General features: G+C 47.7%; 1 protein-coding gene across 2 annotated transcripts in view; it reads right to left on the bottom strand.

Moving 5' to 3' along the window:
* The window catches only part of Pkhd1 (polycystic kidney and hepatic disease 1 (autosomal recessive)), a 276,147-nt gene that overhangs the window by 103,338 nt on the left and 160,113 nt on the right, over positions 1-12,696 (bottom strand). For both annotated transcript variants that reach the window (XM_013019158.1, XM_013019159.1), the window contains exon 50: positions 2,439-2,504. In XM_013019158.1, the coding sequence (XP_012874612.1) occupies positions 2,439-2,504 (66 nt within the window). The remainder of the gene's footprint in view (positions 1-2,438; positions 2,505-12,696) is intronic.

The raw sequence follows: 12,696 nt of genomic DNA, 5'->3' as shown, positions 1-12,696 counted from the left end.
CGTGAAGGCCCAGACTAAGCAGAGGCTGAGGAGTCTGCAGACTTCTCTATTAATTTGTCTCTGGGTAGAAATACACAGAGAGCCATGGGCAGCTGGGAGCCGTGGGAAGGGACGAAGCTCTGCGCTGGAGAAAGCTTGGAGTTGGATGGCAGCAGCATGCTCCAGGAGGGGTCTTTAAGCCTGCCAGGATGGCTCTGGGATTCCCGGAGGATTTCCCAATAAGAAGAGAAAATGTGGGATCTGAGAGGCACGGGGAACAGCCAGTTACTTATTTATTTTTTTTCCTGCCAGAACCCAGTTCTCTAGTAGTCATGGTCTAATTAGAGCCCTGGGAAAATTGAAAAGTGAATAGACTATGGTCAACCAGAAATCATAGGCAACTTAATTAGCACAAATCACACCCCGCACCATGGGGATGAGGCCAGGCCTTAGAGTAGCCTGGCTCAGAAAGAGGCTTTGAAAAGGTTTTATCAATGACAACATGGTGGTAACGTGGGGATCCTTCCCTGTGTTCTCTCAAAATGTTGTCCCAGAGTCTTGCAGACGGGGTACGGCAACGCCCTTAGTTGGGATGGCTGTGAACCCAGCACCATGTAGGCTAGACTGGTGTCTCTGATGCTCACTACTCTAGAGAAATGTCAGATGGCCGATGGGTGCTCTACAACCCCGCCAAGCCCCACCCCAGCCTCCGGGACCAAGATCCCTCCATCTCCAACCACACAAGTTGGAAACCCATTTCTCATTTTTGGCATCTCTCTCTTCAGTTCAAAGGAGGATAAAACTACTTCTAAGGGAACAAACCAAGACCCTCCCTCATGCAGCTATGCAAGTGAGGGAGTATTCTGACTCACCGTGAGAATCAGGCCGGGTCTTATTTGCTGATCAATAATAATATACTAACTCTGAAATTGTGTGTATGTGTGTGTGTGTGTTTTCAGAATAGGTTTCCAATCTAAATTTTCTAAGAAGACTTGCTACAGATTCTAGTTTGGCTCATAAACTCGTAAGTAGGAGCTGCAGGAGGTCTCTAGCACATTCCAGGCTACAGGGTAAGTAAGGCAGAAAGAACATGAAGCAAGCTGGAACCTGACATTGCCAGGAAGGAATGAGACCCCATAAAGCCCCTCCTTTGTCATTCCCCTAAATGATCTTGTTTCTTGTCGTACTCTTCCTCTCCCATTCAGAGGCATCCATACTTATTTAAGTAGTTGTACAAAGGAGTTGCCACTTAACAAGGTAATTATTGGATTATTAATTCAATGTATGACATTGTATGATGAATATATCTCTATTCATCTACTACATATATTGTATTCTGTAATACATTTTATTATGAACACAATGCCTCTTAACCAGTGTCTCGTCTTTCAACATTCTCACCCATCCCTCCCAATCCACTTCCTTGATTTTCTTAATTCTGACCACATTCTCCCTCCACTTCTCTTCTCCCTTCATCTCCCCCCACACCCCCACTCCTTCCAAGTACCAGATTCCTGCTGTTTGTTTTGTTGAACTTTGGTTTTGGCTTTCTAAGGAATCACACATTGAGATCCCTCTTGACTCTACCACGTGTCAGTTAATACATTTGTACAAACTTGCATAGCACCCAACATACTTATCTGTTCATAAACTAATTCTAGCTTCCACACATGAGAGAAAACATGCATTCTGAGCTACCTAAGAAAAGAAACAGGATAAAGACTGGAGACAGAAGGAATACAATACCACACAAGCTCAGAGACTGTTGGGAAAACAATCTTGAACCAAGTGCCGGTGGCTCACGCCTGTAATCCTAGCTGTTCAGGAGGCTGAGATCTGAGGATCATGATTTGAAGCCAGCCCAAGCAGAAAGCTCTGTAAGACTCATCTCCAATTAACCACCAAAGAGCTGGTTGTAGGATAAGTGCTCAAGTGGTAGAGTGCTAGCCTTGCACCAAACAGCTCAGGCCCTGAGTTCAAATACCCTCCACACACACAAAGTCTTGAGTCACATTCCTCCAAGTCCAATAATCACTGAGTGGTAACCATTTATTTATTCTTTGATACGGTGGCTTTTTCCTTTTCTGAGTTAGCAAGATTTCACAGAAACATCTGATTTTTGAGGAGGGTGTGTGTATGTTGATTTCCTGAAATCACCGGGAACAACTGAAATTTAAAGATACCAGAATTTTCCTTCCCATTTGGAGGGTAGATCCGTGTGCAACTCCGTGGTCCAGAATTTATGAAATGTGCTATTTCCATGCTTTATTTCCTACTCTCTTCTGTTTTAAAAATAAAGGCACCCTTGTATCTTCCTTGGCATTGGCACCGATTTTTGCTCTAGGGTAACTAAGAGGCAGTGGCCAGGCGGAAAAGCACTGGACGGTGATACAGGGGGTCACAGACGCCTCGGGACGTGTGCGATGCCAAGCGTTTGCGTTGTGGGGGCAAGCACTCACCTGAGAGAGTCGGGGGCGCGCCTTCCATCACTTGGAGCGTCACTCCAACCTGGCCTTCACCTGAGACTGAGCACAAAAGGCACCATGAGCCTGGACAGGCAACAAAGAGCACCTTCCCAGGGGAGGCCATTCCTGAGATCAATCTCAGTCTGCGTAAGTGTGACAAGAGCTTACAGTCCCAGGGACAGAGGGAGAGAAATTAGGTAATTAAAAATGAATAAATGGGCATTGAAATTTTAGAAGGAAGTCCTTATTGAAGTAGCCATTGACTTCTGATATTTAATTGTTTTCCTTTGATGAAGCTCCATGACAGAGAGGCTCTCAGAGACAACCGGCCTCCAACCTAAATGGTTAGGGGCCCTGTGCTCTGTGGGTGCAAATAGCGTCCAGTAGGGAGCACCTCGTATCCAATTTCCTCTCCTCCACCGAGTAGGCCCCGTTTCTAGACTCACGAGTTCATCACCAGCAGAGTTCAGATCACCCATGAAATGTGTTTGCTTTACCTTTATCCAAACAAATTGGCCTTTTAATGAAGGCCTCCCCTCACCCCCCTTCCCCTTCCATCTTACAAACCAACTGAGCACATTTAAAAGGCCTGGGGTTCATTAATTTTAAGTGTTCAATAAATTAGTGGGAATAATCAAAAGGCCTGATTCTTTCTGATAATGACAATTTGATGTCAGTATAAACCAGTAGATTAAGCGGGGAACATATGCTCCCTTGCCAAGAGAGGCTGCTATAATTAAATAGCGGATGCATTACAAGGTGCTCTCACGCCCGATTGATTAGTAATCAGGTGCACGAACTCCATGTTCCGGGGAACACCTTGTCTCTTATTGGTTAATTACCTTCCTGTCTTATCAGGTGTCATGTGAGACAGCGCCTCCCACCAATGGAGGGCCTGTGCGTGAAAGGCAAGCCTTGGGCCATTGGCCAAACACACACCCTCCATGTTGCTTTCCGTTCCATCATTGATAAATTGGATCAAAAGTCATCATTTTTAATCACAAGCATGAAGTTAAGAACCAAGAAAAATAATCCCAAAGGAAATCCACCTGGTGGATGCTTCTCGGGATCTTTACTTCCTATTTTGATCTCTCTGTCTCTCTGTCTCTGTCTCTGTCTGTCTCTGTCTGTCTGTCTCTCTCTCTCCCTCTTCTCTCTCCCTTCTCTCTCCTCCTTCCCTCCCTCCCTCTGTCACAAAATGCATGAGTCTTGGCTCTGCATGGACCGTGACATACTGAGACCAGACACCACTTCCAGGACTGTGCTTACATTGTTCTTGTGTGTTCTTGTGAATTTCACCGTCTTTCTAAATTAATTTAAAAACAAACAATAAAACCACTAGTAAACAATCTCCTTTTTTTTCCTATAAAGTCTAATTCACTCCTCTGTTCGCATTGAACTGTGAATTCTCTAAAGCTAAAAAGCATTGCTCACCCCATATTTCAACATTCATTCCCAAGTTGCTATTTACTGAGTGGTGACTGTTCATCTAGGATTGTGTTCACTTTGTCTGCAAATTTTGTTTTGTTTTTCTTTGTACGGTTAGGCCACATAGCCCAGGGTCTTGGGCACGCTACACAGGATGTTCACAGGCATGTACACAGGCGAGGCGTGTTCTCCTTAACTATATTCAACTCCCAAGCCCTGTCTACAAATTTGTATTTTTTGGGGGGGTGGTGAACCAAGGGCCTCGTGTTTACTAGGAAGACAGACCCTCCACTGCTGGAGTAACATGATTGGCCCTTTGTTGTACTGGTTCTTACTGAGACAATCTCTCTCTTCCTGCCTGCGTATGTGCTTGGAGTGTGAACCTCTTATTTCAGACTTTCCACTGTAGATGAGATCACAGGCGCACATAGCCACAGCTGCTCCTGTTGAGATGGAGTCTCATGAGCTTTCTTGCCCAGGCTGACCTGGAACAGAGATCCTCCTGATCCCAGACTCCTGCATTGCTTGGGATGACAGGTGTTGGCCGCCACACTCAGCTGCTGGCTTGGAAAGGGCTCCGGTGAACTTTTTCTTCTTTCGCCGGAACTGGCATCAAACTATGGTCCTCTTGATCTCAGGCTCTCCCTACCTATCTGAAAAACTCCAAGGGAAGAACTTTTCTCTTATACCCTAAATACCTCAGTATTGCTGAACATAGCGATACTGTGTTTTCCAGGATGAATTTAGCAATTTCAAGTCTACAGGGCTCTACTTTGCATACCTAGTATTTATGGAGGATTGAAGAAAATTCTGCCCACTCCCCTGGAGGCCAAAGACCATATAATAATAATGTCTAACTGTAAGAAAAAGAAAAGACAATATGGATAAAATCACATCCGATAACTCACACAAAAAGGCAATAGCAGATTCCCTTCTGTGAAACAAAGGCATGTAATACTTTTGCTGCATCAAACTCTAAGGAAGACAAATTTATTTTTTTAATCCAGAAAATGTTTGGGAAGTAAGCTCAGTTCATTTAAAGAAGTTGTTTAAAAAGAAAATCATGGTTTCATGGCACGCAGACAGCAGAGTACCATTATGTCTGCACTTCCTCTTAATGACTGAGCCACTGAAGTCTTTCTTCAGCTGCTCCAGTCACTGGACAGGAAGTCATTCAAGCCCATAAAAATATACCTATAAAAAGGAGTCTGGGAGCTGGGTACCAGTGGCTCACACCTGTAATCCTAGCTACTTAGGAGGCTGAGATCTGAGGATGGAGGTTTGAAGCCAGCCCAGGCAGGAAAGTCCGTGAGACTCTCATCTCCAATTAACTACCCAAAAAGATCAGGAAGTGGAGCTGTGATTCAAGTAGTAGAGCCCACTAGCCTTGAGCACAAAAGCTTCAGGGATAGCGCCCAGGCTCTGAGTTCGAGTTCCAGCACTGGGGAGAAGGAAGAAGGCCGCTTTTTCCCAGCACACAGGTGTTCTTTGTGGTAGAGGGAATGCAGCGGCCGTCTCCCACATCCCTTGAGATGTGGATCCCGGGTCAGAAGGCAGCCCTCCTCCAGTCGGTTCCTGTCCACGGTGCAGGCGCTGTGCGGGCGCAGCGCCATGCCATGCCTGCGTCCCTCCCGGCGGCATCCTGCAGATGCCCCCTGGATTTCACGGCCCTGTTCTCCAGCCTCCACACGTTCCCCAGCAGCCCGCTCCGCCAGGAGGTGTAGGCTGGAGATCCGGGCTGGCTTCGGAGAGGTGTGCGCGCCATTCAGGGAAGAGGGGTACAAGGCAGTTATCACAAGTGGGACAGGCTAGGGGCCGGACTCTTCTACCGTCCAGCTGTTCGTCCTCCTGGGCACGCAGGCCGCAGGACTCTGTCTCCGCAGCTGCCTTTACCAAGTCATGAGGACAACCAGGGTGGGGATCACACAGCGCCAAGGACCAAAAGCCTGGACTCGAACCCTGGCGCCTCCTGCTTCCTGACCGTGTCTGCACCACACTCTCTGCATCTGGAGGTGGGAAGGATCGTAGGGCTATCAGGGGGCAGGGAGTGGTTTGTGGGACATACCTAGTGCGGCACCTTGCACACCGCGAGTAGTACTTACTGGTGCAGCACCCAGGGCGTGGTGATGATTGGTGCAGCACCTAGCACATTGTGAGTGGTGATTATCGGTCAGTACCTAGCACCCAGTGAGTAGTGATCGGTAGCTGTTATCAACGCCATCGCCGTGGCAGGGTGGCCTTCCAGGCCCCGCCAGACAAGGCTGGTGAGTCACGCTTTTATTCATTCGGCTCTTCTCCCAGCTACACCGATTACAGAACTTTAAGCAACTTGGGGAAACCCGCCCGTGTGCTCAGTGTTTCTGGCTCTGAGAGGGCACAAATGTGAAGTGCTGTTTCCAGCTCACGCCGTACAAAGAGGGGTGGACATCACTTGAATAAAGGTGCCATTGTGCATCTGTTTCCTCAGAGCTTATGATTCCTGATTGGGCATTTGAAACCGGGGAATGGCTCATCTTCCTTGTTTATAAATGAAGCCGTGTTGTAGTTGATCTTTCCCAGATCTTTAAGATCTAGGTCTCTACAAGAAGAGAAATCTCTGGGTCAATTACTGCCGAGTTACTGTGGTAAGTGCTAGCAAAACAGGACAAGAAACACAATGAACAATGGCTTCTGCTGAGAGAAGGTTCTCCAATGGTTAAGGTGTGCCAGGCTACAATGCTGGAAGTTTCTCCAGTGGTTAAGGTGTGCCAGGCTACAATGCCACACCTGGTAGACAGCATCTGCGCCAAGGTGCTAGGGAAGAGAAAAATGAAGCCATTTTTATCCCTACATAGCTCTCACATGCTCTTGAAATTTGGGGGAGGGAAATGAGTACCTACTTATTTGAAAGGGAAAACACAGAGTGGCTAAGAAAGTACCGTGGGTGGGGTGAATTTGATCAAAATGATAATCACAGAATCATTTCAGATGGAGCCCCTTTGTTAACGCTAATAAGAAGTAAAATGCACACATCTTAGTAAGCCGTAGACTCCTTCCCTCTCACACATTCCCATTCATACTCCCATTCTTTGTCATTTGACTTCATTCACACATCAGAACTCCTCGGCTACTCCCCATTCATACAGCACAGAGCCAAAGAAAGGACCTATACCACCCACCACGAAATGTGCCTTCAGTACACTGGATGCCGGTGGCTCAAACCTGTAATCCTAGCTACTCGGGAGGCTGAGATCTGAGGATCGCGGTTCAAAGTCAGCCCAGGCAAGAAAGTCCCCGTGAGACTCTTGTCTCCAATAAACCACCAGAAAAGTGAAAGTGGCGCTGTTGAGCTAAAGAGCTCAGGGATAGTGCTCAGGCCCAGAGTTCAAGCCCCTGACCAACCAATAAAAGGAAGGAAGGAAGGAAGGAAGGAAGGGAGGGAGGGAGGGAGGGAGGGAGGGAGGGAGGGAGGGAGGAAAGGAAAGGAAAGGAAAGGAAAGGAAAGGAAAGGAAAGGGGAAAGGGAAAGGGAAAGGGAGAGGGAAAGGTGCATGCACCTCTCATCAAACTCCACCCTGACTGGCGTCTGGCCTGTCTGCCCACACTGGCTCCGGAATCGGGCTCTGACTTCCCACGCCAGCTCTTGGACTCGCTCCTCTCCCTCGGCATTTTCCTCTTGGCTCAGCCATACCTGCTGCTCCTACCCCATCTTCTCCCCAGCTGTCCATCTCCTCGCTAGGCGCTCCTCCTCTGTCCTGCCCTGCCCAGGGAAACCAGTCATGCTCCCCACAAATGGCCCTCTAGAAAAAGCTTGCGAAGGACATAGCTAGCAAGATCAATAGAAAGCCCACGGATTGGGAGAAGATCTTCACTAGCCATACAATGGACAAGGGTCTCATATTTAAAATATACCTGGAACTCAAAAAATTAAATCCCCAACAACAAATCCTCAAAGAAACAACTTCCCAATAAATAAGTGGGCTAAAGACTTAAAGAGAAACTTCTCTGAAAAGGAAAGAAAGGTGGCCAATAGACACATGAAGAAATGCTCAACCTCCCTAGCCATAAAAGAAATGCAAATCAAAACAACATTGAGATACCACCTCACCCCAATTAGAATGGCTACAATCAAGAACTCTAATAACAACAGAAGCTGGAGGGGATGTGGACAGAAGGGAACCTTACTGCATTGTTGGTGGGAGTGTAAACTTGTTCAACTACTTTGGAAAGCAGTATGGAGGTTCTCAAAAGACTCTACATAGAGCTCCCCTATGACCCAGCAACCCCACTTTTGGACATTTATCCAAACGATCACAAACAAGACCATACTAAAGCTACCAGCACAACTATATTTATTGCAGCATTATTTACCATAGCTAAGATATGGAACCAACCCAGATGACCCTCAGTAGATGAATGGATCAAGAAAATGTGGTATATATACACAATGGAATTCTATGCCTCCATCAGAAAGAATGACATTGCCCCATTTGTTAGGAAATATAAAGACTTGGAAAAAAATTATACTAAGTGAAGTAAGCCAGGCCCAAAGAAACATAGGTCCCATGGCTTCCCTTATTTGCAATAACTAGTATATTTCTGAGACAAACAGAAAAGGTCAGATAAATTGATGTTAGGTGAAATGAACCCCAAGATAAGTATTCAAATGTTTTTTTTCTTTCTTGCGATTGTTTCTAACATATTTATAAGATGATTTCTTTGTTGCTTTGTATGTCCTTCCCCCACAGTATATAACCCCTGCTTTCACTGTATTTGATATTGGTATAATTTGTGGAGGGAAAGGGCAAAAACAAATAATTTAAATAGGGATACAGGTGGACCCATTGCAACAATGAGATGTACAAGTCGTTATGTTGGAAAAACGAACTTTACAACTTTGGCCCGGTGGAGGGGAGGGGGGAACAAAGGAGGAGGCAACAATGCTTGATAAGAAATGTACTCATTACCTTGCCCATGTAATTGTAACCCCTCTGTACGGTATTTTCACAATAAAAAAGAAAAAGCCTGCTTGTTGGCCAGTCCCTGAGCAGCCCAATGCGAGAGCCGGCTCTCCTGTCTGACTTGGGCTTCACAGACACGGCACACAAGTTACTGTGGCCCTGGAAATGCACGCGCTTTCAAAGACCTTGGCGGGAATAGTGTATGAAAATCCTATGATCACGCTGAGTTCTTCTCTTAGCCCCAGTAACAGTCATTCACTCATGGCAGGCTGTAAATATTTTTAAGGGTAAAAAGTAAAGTACTTAATCAAGACACCAACAGATATATCTGTATTAAGTACAATCATGAGACTAGCTCACTTAGGCCTTCTTAATTAACTCAGAACGCAGTAACAATTGTGCCCCTGACTTGGGGAATGCTGACTGCCACGCACAGGAATGCTTGTGATGCCCATCCCTCCTGCAGCTCCACAAAACCAGGAGCCTTAGGAGGGACCTGGGAACAGGATTCCACCCAGCTGCTCCTGAGACAAGTAAGTTTAATGATTACGTGACATTACATGACGATTTAATGAAGCATATAACATCTCTGACACCGTACGCTCCAAAGTGTGATACGTTCTCAGGAGCAGGTGATCTTAGCACTTAGAGAGACTAAACAGGGATTTTAAAAAAATCCCTCTTTTCATGATTACTTTTTAAAATAAATTCAACAAAAAAAATTGCAGGCTACCACATGTTCCCCAAATACAAAGTGTGTTTTATTTTAGTGGCTGTGGGCTGTAAGGTATTTTAGAAAAAGCATTGTACCCACAAAAATCCATGTATGCAAAAAAAAGGTTAGGTTTTAAAAGCAAGACAAGGTAGGAATTGATTTAAGAAAAAAAATCAAACAAATGTATCACAGGAGGAAAAAGAGTGAGACAAAAGAATGAAAATGGGCTGAAATTGCTAAACCTTGCGAGGTTGCGTTCGCTGACTACAGAGCTCTAATGTAAATCAAAAGAAGAATGGAGTTAAAGGAGCAAGAATATAAGCTTGGATTTGGGGAAACGCTATGTATTCACTAAAACACACCTGTAATCCTGTGCTACACCTGTAGTACTTGGGAGGCAGAGACAGGAGGGTCCGGAGTTTGATATAGAGACCTTGTCTCAATAGAAGAAAGAGGAAGAAGAAGAGAAGGGATTCCTTTAGAAAGTAAAGAAAAAAGGAAGGAAAGCAAAGAAAAAAGAGAATAAGAGAAAAAGGATTGACCTTGGGCCTGGGAAAGCTCAATTTAACACCAACTGTGATGTGTGTCGTATGAAGGATGAATGCTAGCCACTTAGAATTGCTGTAAGATTTAGCTTAACTCACACCTGTAATCCTAGCTTCCCAGGAGGCTGAGTTCTGAGAATCGAAGTTTCAAGGCAGCCTGGGCAGAAACTCTGTGAAGCCTTTATCTCTAATTAATCACCAAAAAGCTGGAAGCAGAGCTGTGGCTCAAGTTGTAGAATGTCATCCTTGAGCAAAAACAACTGAGACAGAGCCCCTGCCCTGAATTCAAGCCCCGTTACCAGCACATACACACATGCATACATGCATGCATCCAGACAGAAAAATATGCATACATACATACATGCATGCATGCATGCATACATACATACATACAAAACTTAAAAACTCATCAGAGTGATTTCTGCAAACACCATTGAATTTTGACTTCCGGCTTTTCCTTCCCTTCCCTTCTCTTCCTTTCCTTTCTCCTCCCTTCCCTTCCATTTTCCCCCTCCCTTCCCTTTCTTCGCTTCCTTTTTCTTTTGGAGAGGTTGCTTCTAAAAGAGGTAAAATCCCTTTCACCCCCAAGCTCCTCTTCATTATCTACCTTTGCCCTGTACACGTTCCTCCATTCCCTTACGTCTGTCCCCCCCATTACTAGTAAAAAGTCCTTGGGGAGCTGGGAGGAATGGGTTTTCTATAAGAATGTAAATTAATTTATTAACTAGAATGCTATAGATTGCCTTCCAGGGCTTCTGATGAAAATGGCTTCCAAAACGCAAAGGATTATGATTCTACTCTGCCTGTAAAATCCTGCCAGGGGCTCTGGGGATCCCGTCTTCCTTAGCTCCTAACAGGGGCTATGAGGGTTCCTTCTGGAGGACCTGCAGGAATCTTCTAGACCCGCTGAAGGACCTCCACAGCAGTCAGCGTCCTCCCTGCTCTGAGACTAGAAAACCCAGGCGGCCGCCATGACCCCAGGCTTGGCCTCCCGCCAGGAAAGCTCCCCAGTTCTCGGGATCTTCCCGATTCCCAGCATCTTTCCTGGTCCATCCGCGCACCGGAATGGCCGTTCTTCAGAGCAACTCTGGGCACAGGGTGAGCTCCATCCGGCCAACCGAGCACCACCCGGCTCCCACAGTCCAGCCTTTATCTAGGTGAGGAACACCTGTGAACGCACATGTTGGCCAGTCTGCCGAGACGTGTGTTTTTCCGGCCAGACGTGCGAGGCTGGTCAGCAGCGGGCGGCCACACGTGGCAGGTGGGTCCCCTCAGCTGTCGCCTTGCACAATGTCCCCGCCCTGCCCATCCCCCATCTCTGCTGTGCGTGTGAACCGGGGAGCAGGAGGGTGAATGGCGTGGCATCTGATAGGAATCTATCACCTCGGCTGGCCGGGTGCAGGCCGGAGCTCCGAGAAAGACCTCTGAGGACTCAAAGCATCCTGCCACCACCCAACCGTCTGCCCCAAAGAGCCTTTTACCGGTATGAAAGGACAGGGTCAAAAGTAAGCTGACCCCTGACAGAACGCACAATGATCGAGAAGAAGGCAGCTGCCGGAACCCCACTGGCTCCACTCAGGGCTTCCAAGAGTCAGAATATGAATAATCAACTCAAGATGGTTTTCCGCACCCCTCCGGGCCCCTCCCCGGCGTCCCCTCCCCTCCCAACCTTCACCTCCCGGTCTGGACACGGCCTATTCTCTCTCCACAGGATGGAGCGGAGCCCTCCCCAGCAGCTGCAATCACCCAGCTTCCATTGTGGCGGAGCCCTCCTCCCGGCCACCCCTACAAGTGGCCATTGTGAGGGGGAACTCAACGATTACATGCTCTGCCTGCTGCTGGGCGGGTGGGGGTGCAGCTGCCCAAGTGCTGACACTCGAGCGAGCGAGGCCGGGCCGCAGAAGGCCGGGAGGGGCGGGGGGGGGGGCGTCTGCCTGAGCCATCATCCCACACACCGGACCTTCTGCAGAGTCAAGCCCAGAACAAATGGGGCTTTCTGGGGCCTCGACTGACGAGGGGGTCTCATCTCCCTTTGAAGCGGGCCAGCGTCCCTCCTTTGATATGCTACATGCTCATTATCTCTGCCCCACTTAATGGGTTGTGATGGAAGGGTGGCGGCTGGGCTGCCACCGAGGCTCCACGCGGCCCAGCCCGCAAGAAAGGCCCGCCTTGTGTCCAGGCCTCAATTTGGAATTTCTGAACAGTGTGTGCTTGTTCCTAGAGCCAGATAAGGGCTGAGCGTGAAATTCTTAATTAAGCAATAAATAGAGAGTGGGGTGTCAGCAGATGTAGCCGGTCGTCCTGGCAACGGGAGTCACATGGACTGGGAGCCGGGGCTGCATGCAGGCCTGGGGCCTGGGCCTGAGTGACAGCTGAAGAATCCGACAAAGCTTGTAAACCAGATTAATTAGCTGACTAATTATTTCATAGCTCATGTAACTAAAAAATAAAAATAGTTCACCATGCACGGAAACATCCCCGGAAAAGCGGCGCGGGGACGGCGCTGGCCATCAGGAAGTGGAAGTGCGGGAGCGGAGCGCACGGGCCTGCTGGGCTCCGAAGGAACACCGGCCCCGGCCGGGCGCGCCCTGGCGTGGCACCCAAGCGGCCTCTGGGACGGCCGGG

The sequence above is a fragment of the Dipodomys ordii genome, unplaced genomic scaffold (genome assembly GCF_000151885.1).
Source record: "Dipodomys ordii isolate 6190 unplaced genomic scaffold, Dord_2.0 Scaffold44, whole genome shotgun sequence".
Taxonomy (NCBI): domain Eukaryota; kingdom Metazoa; phylum Chordata; class Mammalia; order Rodentia; family Heteromyidae; genus Dipodomys; species Dipodomys ordii.
Note: the sequence above shows the minus strand (reverse complement) of the source record. Positions and strands in the feature narration are given on the sequence as shown.